General features: G+C 43.1%; 1 protein-coding gene across 3 annotated transcripts in view; it reads left to right on the top strand.

Moving 5' to 3' along the window:
• Window positions 1-20,622, top strand: part of SARDH (sarcosine dehydrogenase) — a 117,964-nt gene that overhangs the window by 11,251 nt on the left and 86,091 nt on the right. For all 3 annotated transcript variants that reach the window (XM_033962032.1, XM_033962031.1, XM_033962030.1), the window contains 6 exons: window positions 4,141-4,319; window positions 4,881-5,060; window positions 5,370-5,493; window positions 7,527-7,627; window positions 9,755-9,859; window positions 19,227-19,356. In XM_033962032.1, coding sequence (XP_033817923.1) covers window positions 4,141-4,319; window positions 4,881-5,060; window positions 5,370-5,493; window positions 7,527-7,627; window positions 9,755-9,859; window positions 19,227-19,356 — 819 coding nt within the window. The remainder of the gene's footprint in view (window positions 1-4,140; window positions 4,320-4,880; window positions 5,061-5,369; window positions 5,494-7,526; window positions 7,628-9,754; window positions 9,860-19,226; window positions 19,357-20,622) is intronic.

Genomic DNA, 20,622 nt, shown 5'->3' with positions numbered 1-20,622 from the left:
GACACAAAAGAAGAGAAAGGGTAAGCAGGACCTACTGAATAAGGATAGAGATACAGAGGGAACATGAAGAGGAGGTGAAATAGAGACATAGAAGTAATACTGAAAAAGTGTGTGTGTGTGGGGGGGAGATAAAGACATTGAAAGGGCAAATGGTGAACATGGGGTAAAGACAAGGACAGAGACAAATGAAGATTCTGAAAAAGTGGTGAGATAGGGATATAGGTGAGATGGACACAAAGAAGGGTGATGCTGGAAAATAGGTGGAATGGTAATTCTGACAGACACAGAAGGGAAATGCTGGATCAAGGAGAGATGGGGCTCAGGCTGGATGGAATGAGGAGAAATGCCTTGTTGGCCCGGAACTTCCTCTCCTACGTCAGAATTGACGTCAGGGAGCGGAATGCTGGTCAGCGCAACAGTTCTGCAGGGAAAGCTTGGGACGGCGGTGGCTTGGGGGCTGTTCCCCGATTGCGGTGGCAGCAAACCGAGTGGCTTGGGGGACGGCACGGAGACAGAAAGAAGGGGGAACAGGGAGACAGAAAGAAAAAGTTGGGGGAGAGAATGAGGTCTGGAGGAGAGGAAACATACAGGAGGCTGAAAGAAAGGAAGAAAGATTGGATGCACAGTCAGAAGAAGAAAGTGCAACCAGAGACTCATGAAATCACCAAATAGCAAAGGTAGGAAAAATGATTTTATTTTCAATTTAGTGATCCTGTATATAGCATTAAGATAAGAAACAATATATGCAGTGTTAGATTTGTTTTATAATGGTTTTGCGGCTCCAAGTTTTTTTTTTCTTTTCGAAAACAGGTCCAAGTGGCTCTTTATGTCTTAAAGGTTGCAGACCCTTGCCCTAGTAGTTGTGAATGACACTGTAGCCGTAGTAGAGGCTGGTTCTGATTGAGTTGGAAGTCCAAAGGAGCAGATGGGAGCAGTTGGATGCTTTTGGATGTTTAGGTGTCATTACTGTACAGGAGTAACATAGTAGGTGACGGCAAATAAAAACCCAAATGGTCCATCTAGTCTGCCCAATCTGATTCAATCTAGAAATTTGTTGGTTTTTTTTTTTCTTCTCCTTAGCTATTTCTGGGCAAGAATCTAAAGCTCTGCCCAGTACTGTTCTTAGGTTCCAACTACTGAAGCCTCCGTCAAAGCTCACTCCAATCCATCTATACCCTCCCAGCCATTGAAGCCCTCCCCAGCCCATCCTCCCCAAACGGCCATATGCAGACACAGACTGTGCAAGTCTGCCCAGTACTGGCCTTAGTTCTTCAATATTTACTATTATTTCCGAATTCTAGACCCTCTGTGTTCATCTATGTTACATCCAGTGGGTATGCTGTGATTACTCAAGTGTATCGCAGGGGCTTTAATGATCCGTCCCTGTGCAGGCTGAATACACTCCACCCAATATGCAGTATCTGAGCTGCTCAAAGTCACAGGCTGAAGTACCCCAGTATATTCAGTGCTGGAGCCTGCACAACTGCCAGTATTGAATATCCAGGTATCGGTGGCCACCTGGCAGTTAATTGAGCACTAGCCAATATTCAGACTGGTGCCCAGTTAGCATAAACACACAAAGTTAGGAGAGCCTTTTTTGCTGTCCTAACGTTATGTGGTTACATAGCCAGTTAGCTGACAAAAAATCACTGCTAACCGGCTAAGTAGGTACTCCATGCCCAGCCTGCCCTAACCTAATTGGTTAGGACAGGGGTAGGCAATTCCGGTCCTCGAGAGCCTGAGCCAGGTCAGGTTTTCAGGATATCCATAATAAATATGCATGAGATAGATTTACATCTCAAGGACGCAGTGCATGCAAATCCATCTCATGCATATTCATTATGGATATCCTGAAAACCTGACCTGGCTCTGACTCTCGAGGACTGGAATTGCCTACCCCTGTGTTAGCAGCATTATTCAGCACACTTACCAGTTAAATGGACAGGAGAAGCACAGTTAAACCCTTTTTAATATTGGGTAAAATGTTGGCATGGTATATTTTTTTTTAATCTTTGTGGATGTCCTGGAGAAGACCAGGGGACTGATTTAATTTCATTCAATGCCATAGTGATGGCTCTAAAGCAAGCTTCTAAACCCAGGCATAAGTTTAGTCCACTTGTCAGCCGTGTCTTTTTCCAAAGGATGCACGTCTTTTCTTTCTCTTCCCCACTGGATTCTGGCAGTAGACTGTCTTGCCAGAACCTATCTCCTAGTGAAATAGTGGTTGAAGAAGATTTTGTTCAGCCCAAGCTTATCATAAGAACATAAGAATTGCCATACTGTGACACACCAGTATCCTGTTTTCAACAGTGGCCAACCCAGGTCCCAAGTAGCCAGACAGATTCTGTGCTGCTTATTCTAGGAATAAGCAGTGGATTTCCCGAAGCCTATGGATTTCTCTTTTAGGAAATTTTCCAAACCTTTTTTAAATCCCGCTAAGCTAACTGATTTCACCACATTCTCCGGCAATAAATTCCAGAGTTTAATTACACGTTGAGTAAAGAAATATTTTTCTTTGGTTTGTTTTAAATCTACCACTTAGTAGCTTCATTGCCTGTCCCCTAGTCTTAGTATTTTTGGAAAGTATGAACAGTCAATTCACATCTACCTTTTCCATTCCACTCAGTATTTTATAGACCTCTATCATATCACCCCTGAGCCCAGTGGCGTGGTAAGGGGGGTAGGATGCAGTCCGCCGTGGGCACCATGTTGGTGGGGGTGTCAGCACCCCTCCTTCCCTCCATACGTGCGCCCCTTCCCTTTCCCCATACCTCTAGTTGAAGTTGTTGTTCGCGGCAGTCAACAATGTGTTTTTGAGACTTCGTTAGCTCTCCCACTTGTACCCGTTCTACTCCACTCAGGATTTTGTAGACTTCAATAATATCTCCCCTCATCCGTCTTTTTTCCAAGCTGAAGAGCCCTATCCTTTTTAGTCTTTCCTCATACGAGAGGAGTTCCATTCACTTTATCATCTTGGTCGCTCTTCTTTGAACCTTTCTAGTGCCACTATATCTTTTTTGAGATAAGGAGACCAGAACTGAACGCAAAACTCTAGGTGAGGTCGCACCATGGAGCAATAGAGAGGCATTATAATATTCTTGTTAACAATCCCTTTTATAATCATTCCTAGCAGCTTGTTTGCTTTTTTGGCCACCACCACACATTGGGCAGAAGGTTTCATCGTATTGTCTACAATGACACCCAGATCCTTTTCTTTGGCACTGACTTCTAAGGTGGACCCTATCATCCGGTAACAATTTCTGGCATCGGTATCTCCCCCACATCTTTCTCAGTGATGACAGAGGCAAAGAATTCATTTAATCTTTTCCGCTGTTTAATCTTCCCTGAGAGCCCCTTTTATCCCTCGGTCCCCTTTTATGTCTAGCGGTCCAACCTATTCTCTTCCCAGCTTCTTGCTTTTAATATACCTTAAAAAAGTTTTTACTGTGTTTTTTTGTTTCCAGCGCAATCTTCTTTTCAAGATCTCTCTTCGCCTTCCTTATTAGCGCCTTACGTTTGACTTGACATTCCTTGTGTTGTTTACAATTATTTTCAGTCGGATCCTTCTTCCACTTTCTGAAGAATTCTCTTTTAGCTCTAATAGCTTCCTTCACCTCACTCATTAACCATGCCAGCTGCTGTTTGGCTTTCTTTCCTCCTTTTTATAAATATATGGAGTATATCTATTCTGGGCTTCCAAGATGGAATTTTAAAATAACATTCATGCCTGATGTATATTTCTGACCTTTGCAGCTGCACCTTTAAATTTCTTTTTTACCATTCTCCTTATGTTATCATAGTCTCCTTTTTTAAAGTTAAGTGCTATTGTATTGGATTTCCTGTGTAAACTTGTTCCAGGGATTATATCAAATCTGATCATGTTAAGATCATTGTTATCAAGTGACTCACTGACAACATTTTGTTACATCCTTGTATGTTTATTTATTTAGTATTTATATTCCACTTATAGCCTTACATTCAGGTACTCAGGCAGTTTCCCTATTTCTCCCTTTGGGCCACACTCCACCTAACGTACCCGGGGCAATGGGGGATTAAGCGACTAGCCCAGGGTCACAGGGAGCAGCATTCCCCAACCATGTCTTTGGTGCCAGGTCATGGTGCTCCTGTGGTCTCTTGCAGGTCTTCTTTGGCAGCTGCGGCCCAGTGATGTGGAGGTGGAGCTGTTGGCTCACACTCGCAACGTGGTGAGCAAAGACCTACCAGAGGAAACGGGTCTGCACACAGGCTGGATTCAGAATGGAGGACTCTTTATTGCTTCCAATAAGCAGCGGCTAGATGAATACAAGAGACTCATGTCGGTGAGTGCCACTTTTAACAGTTTTTTCCCCGCCCCCCCCCCCCTTTTGGCCTAATATTTCTAAATTCATTGTTTGATCTAATTCAGCAGATGGTACAGCATAAAATCCCTTTCTATTCATGGTTTTATATTAATGGAAGGGTAGTTGGCATTGGTCTTGTTTGCAGATGTTTACATTAGGATCCCCATCTCTTGGTTTGTCACCAGAATGCAGTATTATAGCTGACCTCTCGCACCTCTGTGTTCAGTAGTAATAACGTAAATCTTTACACAAGCCAAGAAAAGTACAAAAGTGCAGCAGTTGAAACTTTAGTCCCAAATCAGTACCTAGTTATCCAGGTGTCGGATGAAAACAGTGATATTGTATAAGCCCCATCCAACTTAACGGCAAAAGTCAAATCTGGGAAATCAACCCCAAATCTTGTGTTTGACCATGTGCAGCTTTACCTCTGAGATAGTTCACTACACCTGTTTGGTCATTTTGACATCCTGTTATTGACACTTTGCCATGTAGCATATTAATTTCTCTTGGCTCTCTTCAATCCATGCATTCATTTTGTAGCTGGGGAAGGTGTACGGTGTCGAGTCCTACGTCCTCTCTCCAGCAGAAACCAAGGATCTGTATCCCCTAATGAATGTGGATGACCTCTATGGCACACTCTATGTTCCTAAAGATGGCACCATGGATCCTGCAGGCACCTGCACTACCCTTGCCAGGGCTGCCACTGCACAAGGCGCCACGGTAATCAAGAAATGCATGTTGGAAAAGGTTATCACTGCAGTACATGGGTTGTCTAAGGCCCACAGGTCTGATGTATGAACAATATTTTGCTCTAACAGCAGATGAGTTTACCTCACTGATTAGTTCTCTTAAGTTCTTTTTTTGCTTGGGTCAGATGATAACAATACAGTGACCAGTGCCATGGAACAGCATGCAACTTGTCTTGTCCATCTGATCTGACCCTATTCGCTGGTCAATAATGACCTAAGGTATGCCTCCTGCTTTGGCTGATATTGTTTAACTCATGACTCAAGTTCTTCTTCATGGCAGATAATCGAAAACTGTCCAGTGACTGGTGTACAAGTGAGGACAGATGATCTGGGCGTGAAAAGAGTTGTGGCTGTGGAGACAAGATATGGCACTGTCCAAACGACCTGTGTAGTGAACTGTGCAGGTGGGAGTTGCCATCCTTAGGAGCATAAGAATTGCCATGCTGAGTCAGACCAGCTGAGTCATTGATCCTAAGATTGTCTCTGTGACGGTGGTCAGTTTGGATCATTTTGATGTATGCAGAAGATCCTAAATAGAAAAGTCTATTCTGTTTCACACATTCCCTAAAGCTAGTGGTTTTATAGTCTGCTTCATTCTATATCTGCACAAAGTGGCCCAATCTTTGTAGTGTTACTGGCACAGCAGCAAAATAATTTTTTTTTGGTAACTCATTTTGGGCATTTATTAAACTTATCCTACCCCTGACTGCACTTTTTGATTTCCCTTGTTGGCCTGACATTGCTCCCAAGCATAAGGGTTATTGTTGTGGTGTGCAGGTGGGTGGGTTTTGGAGGGCTCGCCATACAATATAAGCAAGATCTAATGACATATGTACCTGGAAGTTTTAATGTGAACTTCACTACAGTATTTCTTAGAAGAGCCCCTCTGCTATGCTCAGCTGTCTGAACAATTTACTAAGAAAGCAAGCTGCTGAAAACTTGCTTTGGTGCATTTTTCATGTGGATGTATTTATATTCGAGAATGACCAAAAAAAGATAGACGTGCTAAGGACCAAAATGTCCACAAAGGTCATTTTCAAAAAAAAGATAGATATGAAAAAAAAAGATAGAATGAACATTTTCTCTGCTAGATTTCTGGATGTCTGTCCCCAAATGTCCAAACTCAGACTTAGACATCCTATCGAAAATGCCCCTCCATGTGTATACTTTTGAAAACCCAAAAGTATGTAAGTCCAAGCCCAGCCCCAGCTCTGTCCCTAGGAGAGCCTGTGCTTGCTACAGGCAGTGGCATAGTAAGGGAGGGTGGTCCGCCCCGGGTTCCTTCTTAGTGGGGGCGCCAGCACCCCTTCTCCTCTCTGCCCCCCCTCCCCCTACAGCACATGCGCTTCACTCCCCCCCCCCACTATAGTTCTAGCTCTTTGCTGACACGAGCAACAAGTCTAACCTGCTGCTCGCGCCAGCGTCGGTTCACCCTCTGACATCACCTCTGGGTCCTGCGCATAGGAAGTGATGTCAGAGGGAGAACCAACCTGCAGTGGGCAGCCAATTGGTGATGCTGCTTACACTGGTGAAATTAAAGAGGTATGTGAGAAGGGAAGGGGCGTGCATGTGTGTGTGCACTGTAGGGGGGAGGGCAGGGAAGGAACGGGGGGGATGGAGAAGAAGGTGGGGGAGGGGTGCCAATACCCCAGGGGCCTCTTACTATGCCACTGGCTACAGGTAAAACTATGTGTGAAATGACAATTTATGACAATGCTAGAAATTACAATATATAACAAGTCAGTGATGCACATAAACCTCTGTCCTTGTGCTTAAATGGATTTGAAAATTATCCTCTAAGGACTAAATTCTATATATGGCGCCATAAAAATCGGTACGGAATAAAAACACGCTTGGCGCTATTCTATAAGCTGTGCCTAAAGTTAGGTGCAGTTTATAGGATGCGTGTAGCGGCCAGCCCCATGAATAAAATGTAGGTGTGACCATTTATGCCAACTAAAACCTGGTATAAATGCCCGTCTAAAACCTGGTATAAATGCCATATTTAAATTCTGTGTGGATTGGGTATATTATATAACACTGCACATCATTTTTAGAAACCCCCCATGCCCCTCCCATGGCTAAACCACCTTTTGAAATCCATTCATTAGAATTTATACCTGTAGAATATGCTTAGAAAATTGTGCACATAAATTCTAATTAGTGCTGCTAATTGCTTGTTAATGTTTAATTATTGGTGCTAGTTGGCTTGTTAAACAATTAAGTTGCACGTGCAACTCTAGTTGTTATATATAGACACTGAAGGTAAATGGGCAAAGAGTGCACAAGACGAGGGCCCTTTTTGGAAGCTGCCAAATTGCCACATCGGTAACAACTTGTGTACTGGATGCGTCCAGAGACCATCGGTGCTAGATCGTCTATGTTGTTGACATTTTTAGACACCTCAGATGTTCTATCTCTTTTACCTGCTTTACAGGAGCCTGGGCAAGAACCCTGGGGCAGAGGGCAGGAGTAAACGTGCCTCTGATTGCTATGCATCATGCTTATGTGGTCACCGAACGGATAGAAGGGATTCAGGTTGGCAGTTATTATTCAACTGGAATCTGTTTTTCTAGTAATTGATCCAGGGAAGTTTTTGGGTTTTTTTTTTTTTGGGGGGGGGGGGTTGACTATGGCATTTCAGTGCGCAAGTTGTTTATCTGAGTTGATGCAGAGTAATAAGGGAAAATTGTCCCTAAACGAGCAGTTTTAGGCCTGTTGCATACAAGGAGCAGGGCCAGGGAGCGGAACAGCAGTGAGAAACCTTGCAAAACAAATGAGAAAAACAGATTTATATTTAAAATAGGTCAAGAATAGTATCATTGATCAGATAGATGCTGAAAAGGCTGGTATTCCATTCAGTTTCTTTCTGCATTTAATTTTATTTGTACCTTGAGACTGTTGCTAAAGAGAATAGGTGGCTCATTTTCAAAGCACTTAGTGCTAGATGCACTAAAGTCAGTTGGTAATACCGAGTGGATCACTGTTGACCGTTCTCTGGCCGATTGTGGAATGGCGATCGATATGCTACCAAGTTTGCATGCAAACCTGACAGATCAATCGCTCAGTGAGCGATTGACACATGCGCAGAGCCCTAACAGCAGTGACAGAGGAAGCAGCCTCTTGTCACTGCTGTTAGGGCTTCATTGTTTTAATGGCACAGATGTAACACACACAATCTGCCCCATTTAAAAAAAGAAAAAAATCCTCCCGCGCTGATGGCCCTCCCCATTGACCCCCCCCTCCCCACGAACCGGCACATTGACTCCCCACATGGCAGCAAATATGGCAGAAAGGATTCCTACTCCCTCCTGCCTGGCCAAATATCCCTGCGCCATGCCCCCATCCAGTTCTGGACCTCTGCACCATCGACCCCCCCCCCGCCCCCTCCCTCAACCATCCCCTATCCTCCCCCCTTCCTCCTAGAAAAGAAAAAAAAAAGGCAGGAGGAATGCCCACTCTATCCTGCCACTGGATGCTCCCCCGAACCCCACCCCCACTCCATGAACCCTTTGCTAGATGTTGGGAGTTGGAGGGAAGCATGTCCCTCCAGTTCCAAGCCCCGCCCATGGAAAATGATGGGCCTTCCCCAACCCGGTGCACCATGTGATGCATGGGGAGGAGCCTAAAGGCCCTGATTGGCTTTAGGTTCCTTCCTCTGTATCCCCCGTTTTGCACAGGGAGGTCCTAAGGTCTGACATCAGGAAGGAGCCTAAGGTCTGATTTGCTCAGATGTCAGACCTTAGGCCCCTCCATGTGCATCACATGGGATTACAGAGAGAGGAGCCTAAGGCCCTCATTGTCTCAGATGCCTAAGGCCACTCCCAAGGCGTCTGAGCCAATCGGGGCCTTAGGCTCCTCTCCATGCATCACATGATGCGCCAGGGAGGGGAAGGTCCGTCATTTTCCACAGGTGGGGCTTGGAGCTGAAGGGACTGTGCTTCCCTCCAGCTCCCACTGTCTAGCAAAGGTATGTGGGGGAGGGTGTAGGTTTTGGGGAGCATCCGGTGGCAGGAGGAAGTGGGCATCCCTCCTGTCTTTTTTTTCAGGAGGGTAGGGGATGGTTTGGGGGGAACCTTCGTTGGCAGGAGGAGGAGTGAGCATTCCTCCTGTCAATTTTCTCTCATGGGGGGAGGGAAAATTCCCAGTGCCGCGTTTGTTGGGATCATTGGGGAGGGCTGTCGTCTGCAGTGGGAGACCGTCTTTTCTTTTTTTTTTTATGGGACAGATATTTTGCATATGTAACACACGCAAAATATCTGTGCCACTTGAACCCCCCCCCCCAAAAAAAAAAAACCCCAGGCAGACTTGTCATTTTTTTCCTGATAGCTAAAACCCTTGTTTTTTGTTTTTGTTTTTTTTTTGGGGGGGGGTTGCATAGCCAGGTGATGTTAGTGAATCAATTGCTTGGCTACTAAACACAAGATGAGCCGTTTTGTGCATCAAGTAGGTAAAAGTGATCGTCGCTTAAACGGTGAAAACAGGTTTAGCGATGATCACTGACTTTAGGCATCTAGTCCTTAGACATGCAAAGTACCATCGGTTCCTATAGTGCTTTGAAAATAAACCCCATAGGGAAAGAATTGAAATTTAACTTCATACCACTCGTGTACCTACTTTCTGTCCACCAGTAATGAGATGATGATTCTTCCTGCATATTTCTAGAACATGCCAAATGTTCGAGACCATGATGCTTCTATATACCTGCGTCTCCAGGGTGATGCCCTGTCTGTAGGTGGATATGAATCCAATCCAGTCTTCTGGGATGATGTGAGTAAGACCAGCCTGCCTTTGCATGTAGGAAAATGTAATTTCAGCTCAAATAATTGACAAAATATAATGGGACAAAACGAAGATCTATCAAGCCCAGTGTCCTGTTTCCAACCCAGGTCCAACTACCTAACCAGATCTCAAGTAGTAAAACAGATTTTATGCTGCTTAGCCCAGGAAGAAGTAGTGAATTTCTCCAAGCCATCTCAATAATGGCCTGTGAACTTCTCTTTTAGGAAATGAGCTAAACCTTTTTTAAAACCCTGCTAAGCTAACTGATTTCACCACATTCTCCGGAAATGAATTCCAGAGTTTAATTACACATTGTGTAAAGAAATATTTTCTCTGGTTTGTTTTAAATCTACAACTTTGTAGCTTCATCGCATGCCCCCTAGTCCTAGAACTGTATATACTCTAATATAAACCAGTGATGTTTTTCCGTCCCCACAAAAAGGAGGAAAAAAGGAAGACTTAAGAATAAACTTGAGGTTAGAAATTTGGGTGATCCTGGTGAACCAGTCTTCAAAAACTTGAGAATGTCCACTGCTTTTTTCTATTCCAAGCAGCATAAAATCTGTTTTATTTTGGGAGGGGATCTTCCAAGATAATTGTGACCTGGATTGGCCACTGCTGGAAACAGGATACTGGGCTTGATAGACCTTCAGTCTGTCCCAGTATGGCAACTCTTATGTTCTTAATTAAGAGAATAGGCAACAAGATCTGATGTCCCTTTTCATGTGTTAAAATTAGTCCAATAAAAAGGATCATCTTATTTCCACTTTCTAATTATAAATATTTATCAATGCAGCTACAATACTACTTTATCCTAAAGCAAAATAAAATAAATATAAATTTTTTTCTATCTTTGTCTGGTTTTTGCTTTCATCATTTTCTGATCATTCCTTCCATCCATTGTCTGTTCTCTCTCTGCCTCTTCATATGGCATCTGCTCTCTTTCTAGGCCTCTTCCTTCCATCTCTCCCTCCCCCTCCCCCCAATTGGTCTTCTTCCCTCTGCTCCCCTCATGGTCTGGCATCTCTGTCTTCTTTCCTTCCATTCCTCCCTTCCTCCCCCCCCTTCAGATCTGGTATCTGTCTGCTCTCCCTACCCCCATGGTCTAGCATAACTCTCTCCTCTCCTTTCCCTTTTCTTCCCTGCTCTTCCTTCTAAATTTATTTTCTGCCTCTGTCTAGATTAAATTATTTTTTACTATCCAGTCCTCAATTTCCCTCTTTTCATTGTGCCTACCTACAGGTTTCCACCTCTTTCCTTCACCCCTTCCAGTATATAACTCTAGCCTCTTCCCCCAATCCAGCATGTGCCCTTTTATCTTTATCCCCTCCTTCCATCCAGTATGTGCTCTCTGTCTCCTCTCCACTTCCTTCCAGAGTCTCCTCCACTCTCTCTCCTCTCCACTTCCATCCAACGCCTTCTCCTCCTCTCTCTCCCATTCAGTGTCTGCTCCCCTCTCTCTGTCCTCCCCACTTCCTTCCAGCTGCTACTCCCCTCTCTCTCCTCCCCACTTCCATCCAGCATCTGCTCCCCCTTGCTCCACTTCCTTCCAGCGTCTGCTTTCCTCTCTCCTCTCCACTTCTATTCAGCATTTGTTCTCCTCTCACACCCCAGTCTTCCATTCAGTGCCTGTCATCAAGTTCAAGTTTATTGATTCTTAATGAATCGCCTATTATAGATTACTAGGCGATGTACAAAACCATAAAACATGTAAAATAGACAATGGTGATAATGTAAAAACTAATTTTTGTTATAAATTTAAAAAAAAAAAAAAAATGACAAACAAAAGTACTTACATATTAAAACAAATATTAGTTTTAGACAAAAAACATACAAGAGTTGTGAGGAAAAATAGGGGAGAAATTACAATATTTTAGCAAGAAAAGGAGGGTTACAACTATGGAAAAAAACAAATAGGAGGGGAGGTTAAATTTGGTAAAAAAGGAAAAAAAAAAAAAGAGAAAAAAAAAAGAACAAAAAAAACTTTAAGAATCATACGCATCTTTAAAAAAGAAAGTTTTTAATGCTTTTTTAAATACGGCTAAGTTTTTTAAGTCCCTAATATACTGAGGTAAAAGATTCCATGATTGAGGGGCCAATACTGAAAACATATCATTACGCCTAGTACCAATTACCTTTAAAGAGGGGACCGTAAGAAGGTTAGAAGAAGAGGAGCGAAGTGAACGAGAAGTATTGTAAGGGATTAACCATCTATTTATAAACTGTGGCTCATTAAAATTTATGGCTTTATAAACTAGAAGTAATACTTTGAACGTAATGCGGTGGTTTACCGGAAGCCAATGAGATTTTATTAAGAGGGGAGTGACGTGATCGTATTTTTTGGCATTGTAAATTAATTTAACAGCAGTGTTTTGAATTAATTGTAATCTTCTTTTTTCCTTCTTCCCCCCTTTCTTCACACAATAAGCCTGAAGTGCCACTCAACCTCTTCCCCTTGTCCGGCCATCTTCCTCCTTCCCTTCACCTTCGCGGTGCTTTTCAAAACCAAAGTTTTTGCTCTCAGAGGGTACCTGACGCGGCTGCCCCAATGCTTTTCCTCTGACGTGATGAACCTCAAAGCCGCTATCCTCCATGCACACAAACCCCCACTGTCGCTGCTACCTTCCTCCATGCATGCCCCACTCCCCAACATCGCGCTTACTATTAGCACTGGAAACCTGCTGCTGCCATCAATGCTGTATTCTGATCCAGTGCAAGGTCTGCCTACTCCCGCCTTCTCTGAGAATCTCGGAGGGGGCAGAAGCTGGCAGGCTTTGAGCATGCACAGAAGCTCAAAGTTCTGCACTGGATCAGAATACAACATTGAAAGCGGAAGCAGTTTCCAGTGCTAATGGTAAGAGCGATGTCGGAGAGCGGGGCGTGCATGGAGGATGGTTGTGACAGTGGGAATTTATGTGCACGGAGGATAGGGGCTTCAAGATTCATCAGTGGGGGGCATCTATTCAGCAGGGAGAGAGGGGGGAGGATCATTCTATTGAAGATTACAGCTCTGGTGGTCATCGGGAGTTGAATGGAGGACAACTGCGCCATTGGTCGGGTGGTGACTCAAATACAAACTGAGACCCAAAAAATCTTGGTATATATTCGAGTATATACAGTATTTTTGGAAAGAATAAACAAGTGGTTTATATCTACCCTTTCCACTCCACTCCACTCCGTGTTTTATAGACCTCTATCATATTTCCCCTAAGCCGTCTCTTCTCCAAGCTCAACAGCCCTAGCTTCTTTAGCCTTTCCTCATAGAGAAGTTGTCCTATCTCTATCATTTTTGCCGCCATTCTCTGTACCTTTTCTAATTCCACTGTATATTTTTTGAGATACAGTGACCAGAATTGCATACAGTATTTGAGGTGCGGCTGTACCATAGAGCGATATAAGGGAATTATAAGATTTTCTTCTTTGTTTTCCATTCCTTTTCTGATAATTCCTAACGTTCTATTTGCTTTCTTAGCCACTGCCGCACATTGAACCATGGGTGTCAATGTATAAGAACATAAGAATTACCGCGGCTGGGTCAGACCAGTGGTCCATCATGCCCAGCATTCCGCTCACGCGACAGCCCTTTGGTCAAAGACCAGTGCCCAAACTGAGACAAGCCCTACCAGCATACGTCCTTGTTCAGCAGGAACTTGTCTAACTTTGTCTTGAATCCCTGGAGGGTGTTTTCCCCTATAACTGCCTCCGGAAGAGCGTTCCAGTTTTCTACCACTCTGGGTGAAGAAGAACTTCCTTACGTTTGTACGGAATCTATCCCCATTCAACTTTCGAGAGTGCCCTCTCGTTCTCCCTACCTTAGATCAGTGGTTTCAAGTTTCAAGTTTATTAAGATTTTTATATACCGCCTATCAAGGTTATCTAAGCGGTTTTACAATCGGGTACTCAAGCATTTCCCTATCTGTCCCGGCGGGCTCACAATCTATCTAACGTACCTGGGGCTATGGAGGATTAAGTGACTTGCCCAGGGTCACAAGGAGCAGCGTGGGGTTTGAACCCACAACCCCAGGGTGCTGAGGCTGTAGCTTCAACCACTGTGCCACACACTCCTCAACCTTCTCAACCTTCCTTTAGTACAGTTCCTCATGTTGTGGTGACCCCCAACCATAAAATTATTTTTGTTGCTACTTCATAACTGTAATTTTGCTACTGTTATGAATCATAATGTAAATATCTGATATGCAGGATATATTTTCATTGTTATAAATTGAACATAATTAAAGCATAGTGATTAATCACAAAAACAATATGCAATTATATATTGTGAAATATTTATTTCTAATTACAAATAAATGTATGTGGGCGTATTTGCATGTGGGCGGACCCACCTGGAGATGGATAGAGGAGCGGTATCTTGGTTCCTAAGACCAGTGTTCTTCAACCTTTTGACACCTATGGACCGGCGGAAATAAAATAATTATTTTGTGGACTGGCACCGGTCCGCATTTGAAGAACACTGGGCTAAGTCGTACCCATCTCCACCCCAGACCCCGCACCCATAATAGTACTAATTGTAACACCATTTTTTCCATTCATTTTTCATATATACACACAACATAATTGTATTAACAACACATAATGGTTAACCACAAAAATTAAAATACACAAAGCACATTGTATGCTTTTAACATTCATTCCTACCAGAAAACAGATAACCCCATGCAAATGCAGGACTAAAAACTAAAAGTACTAATATTTACTTAAACAAACCCTAAGATGCAAGACTCTACAAGCAGTACAATCCCCAGAGGAAAAGAAACAAATGCATTTCTTCCTGAACAGACAAATAAATCACTAAATTTAAAAAAACCAGACAAATCAATCACTAAATAAAAAAAAATAAAAGCATTTCTCCTACCATTATTGTCTCTCTCCCTCCATGTACCTTGCCTTCTGGCCTGCCCCCCCGGTGTTATCTTTGGGCCGGTCCACTGTGTGATCAACGCAGCATCTTCAGGCCAGCTCCCTGAGTGCTGCATTACACAAAGCTGTGGGCAGTGGCTTCTTGCGCACGTCCCGCGTCAAATCTGGAAGCCTACCCTCTGATGTTGTGATGTCAGAGAGAAGACTTCCAGTTCAGGTGCAAGCCATGCATAGGAGCCATTTCCCATGGCTTTGTGCACTGCAGCACTCAGGGAGCCGGCCCGCAGACGCCGCGTTGATCGCACCATGGACCAGCAGCTGAAGAACGCTGTCTTGGGCCCAATGGACGTGCCGGCCCTGTGGACCGGCAGAAAATTAAACTACTGCAACTTGCTACTCTCAGGCCTTCTGCTTAGTCTTCTCTCTCCCCTCCAATCCGTCCAGAATTTGGCTGCATGACTTATATTCTCGGAGAGCTGCTTTACTCATGTTACTCCTCTCCTAAAGTCAATTCATTGGCTTCCCATCCATTTCCGAATACAATTCAAATTCCTCTTACTTACCTACAAATGCACTCACTCAGCTGGCCCTCACTATCTCTCTTCACTTATCTCCCCATATGATTCCCACCCCCCTAGGTCCTTTCTCTGCCCTTCTTTTCGGCTGCCAACTCCAGACTTCTGCCTTGCTGCGCTGTATGCTTGGAACAAGCTACCCGAATCCCTACGGCGAGCTCCGTCTCTGGCAGTGTTCAAGGCCCAGTTAAAAGCCCACCTCTTTGAGAGTGCTTTTGACTCCTAACTCCTCTCACCTTGGGTTCTGCATCTGCAACCCTATATGTCATGTCTATCTGTCCAAGTTAGATTGTAAGCTCTTCCAAGCAGGGACCGTCTATAAACATCAAAATGTACAGTACTGCGTATGCCTTTCAGTACTATATAAGTGATAAGTAGTACCTGGATGGTTGGGGGGTTGGGGGTAGAGGATCTGTATTCTTGCCACAAAATGGGGGAAGCATTAAAGGAGGGGTTTTTGTTGGGGGTGGGGTGGGAGGGGGCTCTAGGGAAAAGATTTTAAAAAATAAGTTATGCTTACGCCGGCCCGATATTCAGTGCCGGTACTTGCATTGCTCAGTGGCTTAATTAACGCAGTTGCCGGCACCCCTATAACTCCTGGCTCCAACCTATTGCTACCCTTGTACTGCCTCTGACCTGCCCACTTTTAGTGAGCGGTCAGAAATAATATTCAGTGACGCTGCCTGGTTTAGTGCTGATGAATATTGGCGTTGGTGGCTCAGAGCGGTTTAAGCTGCAGCCCCGCTTAAATCACTCTGAATATTGGCTTTAAAAAGACTAACCTTACCAGACAGCTCTTCTGCCATATTGCTCTCAAAAATGTTAAATGTGCTGGCCCAGGGACCAATCCTTGTGATACATTAGTAGTAATATCCTGTTCTTCAGAGTGAACTCTGTTTATCATTACTCTCTGTTGCTTTCAACTCAAGTCAGTTTCTAACCCATATTCGGAATTTGTCAAAGATAAGATGATAAAAATAGTCATACTGGGTCAGGCCAATGGTCCATCTATCCCAGTATCCTATTTCCACAGTGGCCAATCCAGTTCACAAGTACCTGACAGAAACCCAAATAGTAGTAACATTCCATGCTACCGATCCAGGGCAAGCAGTGGCTTCCCCCATGTCTGTCTCAATAACAGACTATGGACTTTTCCTCCAGGAACTTTTTTCAAGCTTTTTTTAAACCCAGATAAGCTAACTACATCATCTGGAAACCAGTTCCAGAGTTTAACTATTCTCTGAGTGAAAAATATTTTCTCCTATGTGTTGTAAAAGTATTTCCCATTTAATTTCATTGAGTGTCCCCCCCTAGTCTTTGTATTTTTTGAAAGAATAAAAAATACGAGCAGATTCACCTGTTCTACACCATTCGGGATTATGTAGACCTCAATCGTATCCCCCCCCCCCCCCAGCCATCTCTTTTTCAAGTTGAAGAACCACAACCTCTTTAGCTTTTTCTCATATGAGAGCAGTTCCACCCCCTTTATAATTTTGTTTGTTCCTCTTTAAACTTTTTGTAATTCAGCTATATCATTTTTGAGATATTGCGACCAGAAATGAACTCAATACTCAAGGTGAGGTTGCACCATCTAGCAATACAGAGGCATTATAATATTCTTGGTCTTATTTTTCATCCCTTTCCTAATAATTCCTAGCATCTTGTTTGCTTTTTTGGCCACCACCACACCCTGGGCAGTTGATTTAAGCATATTGTCTACAGTCACATCTAGATTTTTTTTTTTTTTCTAAAATCTGAGCATTCTTCTCCTTAGATCCAACTGTCTAGTCACCCAGTGAAAGATATTAATCAAGTTTTGTCTGATAAGATCTGCCTCTAGTGAAACAATGCTGCCTTGGGTCTCACAATCCACTGGATTCTAGAAACCTCATTATCCTCTGTTTCAGAAGCATTTCCATAAATTTACTCAACACAGTGATCCAGTCTGAAGATCCCATTCTCCTCCTTACTTCTGCTTTCCTGAGGAGAAACCACATCCACCTTCTCGGGTCTCTGGGACTACTTCAGGCTCTAAAAAAAACATCAATAGGCCAGAAAGCAGACTCCAGAACTTCCCCGTTTCTTCAACATCTTCAGATGTATTCTATCCAACCCTGTTGCTATGTCAGCCTTTAGTTTAGGTAGCTCTTCATGAACACAGTCTTCTGAAAATCAGGCAAGGTCTGCCACACATCCATTTTTATTAGTGTTTGTTATTTGTGGTCCTACTCCTGGCCCTTCATCTGTGAACATAGGGCAGAAATATTTGTTAAGCAATCCACTCTATACAGTACTTATCAGCATCTACATATTCTTCCCCTTCACTCTTGAGCCTCACAGTGTCATGTTTGAACTTTTCCTATTGCTGACTTATCTTTGTACCTTATTGGCAAATTTTTATTCCACTTGCATCTTTGCTTCACTGAGTACGTTATCAACATTTCTTACCTGTTCCAGGTATTACTGCCTGTCTTCCTCTTTCTGCAATCTCTTGTACTTTATGAAGTCTAACTTGCTTTTCCTTACCTTTTCAGCTAATAATAATAACAGTTTATATACCGCAGTACCGTGAAGTTCTATGTGGTTTACAGTGATTAGAAAGATGCTACTAATAGAGTAGAACTTACTTAGTTGATGAATAGTGGCTAGCAGTGGGAACGGTTGTGATGGGGGGGGGGGATTGAGGTGGGAGATTGTGATGGGAGAGATTGTGCAGATTCACTACCTACATATTTCAAGAACAGGTATGTCTTTAGGTGTTTCCTAAATTCACCATAGTTATTTGCATTTATAATTAGTTTTTCCAAGTCTTTGCCCCATAATGCCGTTTGGTAAGAGAGAAGATGTTGGTGGTGTCTTTTAAATTTACATCCTCTAACCGGTGGGGAGATGAACTTCGGGTGTGTACCTCTCTTGTGTCTATTAGTTGAGAAGTGGAAGAGGTCAATTATATATTTAGGGGCTAAACCGGATAGTACCTTAAAGCAAAAGCATCCCAGCTTGAACTTCGCACATGCCTCCATCGACAGCCAGTGAAGGAGTCGGTAGGAAGGGGTTATGTGATCTGACTTCTTCAACCCAAGGATCAACCTGACCGCCGCATTCTGCACCAGTTGCAGTCTCTGCATGTTCTTCTGGGAGATTGCCAGATGGGTGATGTTACAATAATCGAGATGGCTTAGTATTAGGGATTGTACAAGAATTCTGAATAATGAAGTGTCAAAGTATGCTCTAATAGACCTAAGCTTCCAGAGAGTAAAAAAAACCCCTTTCTGACTAGGGAGCTCACTTGGTCTTTCATGGTTAGGCCTTGGTCCAGTATTATCCCCAGAACCTTCATTGTAGGTTGTATAGGATAGCTGAGTTTGTTGTTGCAAAGTGTGATGTTGTGGTGACAAGTGGGTGTGGCGTGGCAACGAAGAATCTAGTTTTTTCTGAATTAAGTTTCAGTCTGAATTCTGTTGTCCATTGTTCCATCAAGTTTAGTACTTCTGTAGCCATAGGGGTAGCTTCAGAGAGAGAAGTGGCGAACGGGATAATGATTGTAAAGTCGTCTGCGTAACTGAATAATTTTATACCAAAGCAGTTGTCTTTTTTTTGAGAACCAAAGCAGTTGTCTTTTTTCCTCTTGCTTTTTCTCACTGATTTTTTTCACTTCTCAGATGTTCCCATCCAACTAACAACTCCTTGAGGTATTCCCACCCCCCCCCCCTCATCTTGACAAAGTTAGAATTAATTTTGTAGTGAAGACTTAGATTGTGGTATACAACACAGAATGGGAAAAAATACTTTACTGCATCTGGCTTTTACTTATGACCCTCATATAAAGGTATATTACAGTGACGGTTCCTTCCTCTGATACTTCTGTCCTCATCACTGCATGTCCCCTTGTGCTTTTTTAGGTTTCTGATGACTTTTCCTTTGGTTTGTTTGATCTGGACTGGGATATTTTCACACAGCACATTGAAGGGGCCGTGAATCGAGTTCCAGTGCTGGAGAAAACAGGCATTAAATCGACCGTCTGTGGGCCAGGTAGGGGATAGTTGTGCTGCATTTTTTTTTTTTATTTAGGCCGTGTTCTGCACAGCACAGGGATAGGCAGAGCTTTTTAACAGAGGTAGTGCTTAGAAGGCAAGCCATGGAGACTAATCAGGAGTGGAGGAAAAAGTGAAATTTGTTGTAGGATAAGGACTAACTGCATCCAGTAAGTCTTAAAGGGCAGAGCCCCCTGCATTGGGGTTGTTAATGTTATTGTAAATGACTTGTAAATCATTTACCAAAGGATATTTTGGAAACTTATATTCCATAATTTATGATCCTTCCTTTTATTTAATTTTTTTTATAATTGATTCCAGTTATGGGAACTGAACTTCTGAATCACTTTAGGAGCTCCCTGTAGTAACACTAAAATTAATTTATAGTTTTTAATTTTACTACTTTCCACTAAGGGAGATTTGAACAGGAAGAATATAAACATTTTTACAGCATTGTGTCATAATATAATCAAGGGCAGTGCAGTTTCTAAAGTCGCAGCATCCTCTGGAAGACAATCAAAGGATCTGTTCCCAGGAATACTGAGCTCAGTATTCAAAGCAAGTTATATATCCTGATTCCATAAACAGCACCTAAAACATAGATGATGTGAGGAATATGGCACGTAGTGCATATCAATTATGAGTTAAGCATCGTTTATAGAATTATGCATTGCAGCACCTAAATTGGGACTTAGGCATCAAAACCTTAGGCACCCCCTTTTTATGCCGGGGGATTCTTGGCCTAAATACTGGCATATGAGTCTAATTTAGGCACCTACAAACAAAGCGCCCATGATCATCCCTTAAACATGCCCACTTTCTGGTAAGTGCCTACCACCCAATTAATTTTAATTTTTACCTCCCAGTTGTTATATTTCTTACAGCAGACACCGATGGTCATAAGATGGGCTTTGGGGTAGTTATCGCAGCGGCAGACACTAGCACAGCTTTGTAAAAGGTGTGTGTGTGGGGAGGGGGGGAAGTTAGACACCTAGCTTGGTTAGGTGTGCTGGTCTAAACGCCTATCTTCAAGATGTCTTTATAGAATCTGGGCCTATCTGTGAATTATGGCCATTATACAGATAGTACTGGGACAAAAATCCCTCCAAATTGTCTGATACTATCTCTATACCCAGGGGTTGGATTTGAGAAGAAATGAGGATGGGCTGAGCAAATCTGGATAGCACTGATTTTTAGACATAGCTTGTTCAGGCAATCTGTTTATTGCCTTGGCCATTTTTTCCAGTAACTCAGCATCATAAAG

Source organism: Geotrypetes seraphini, chromosome 10 (assembly GCF_902459505.1).
Source record: "Geotrypetes seraphini chromosome 10, aGeoSer1.1, whole genome shotgun sequence".
Classification (NCBI taxonomy): Eukaryota; Metazoa; Chordata; class Amphibia; order Gymnophiona; family Dermophiidae; genus Geotrypetes; species Geotrypetes seraphini.
This window is presented reverse-complemented; position numbering and strand designations above follow the sequence as displayed.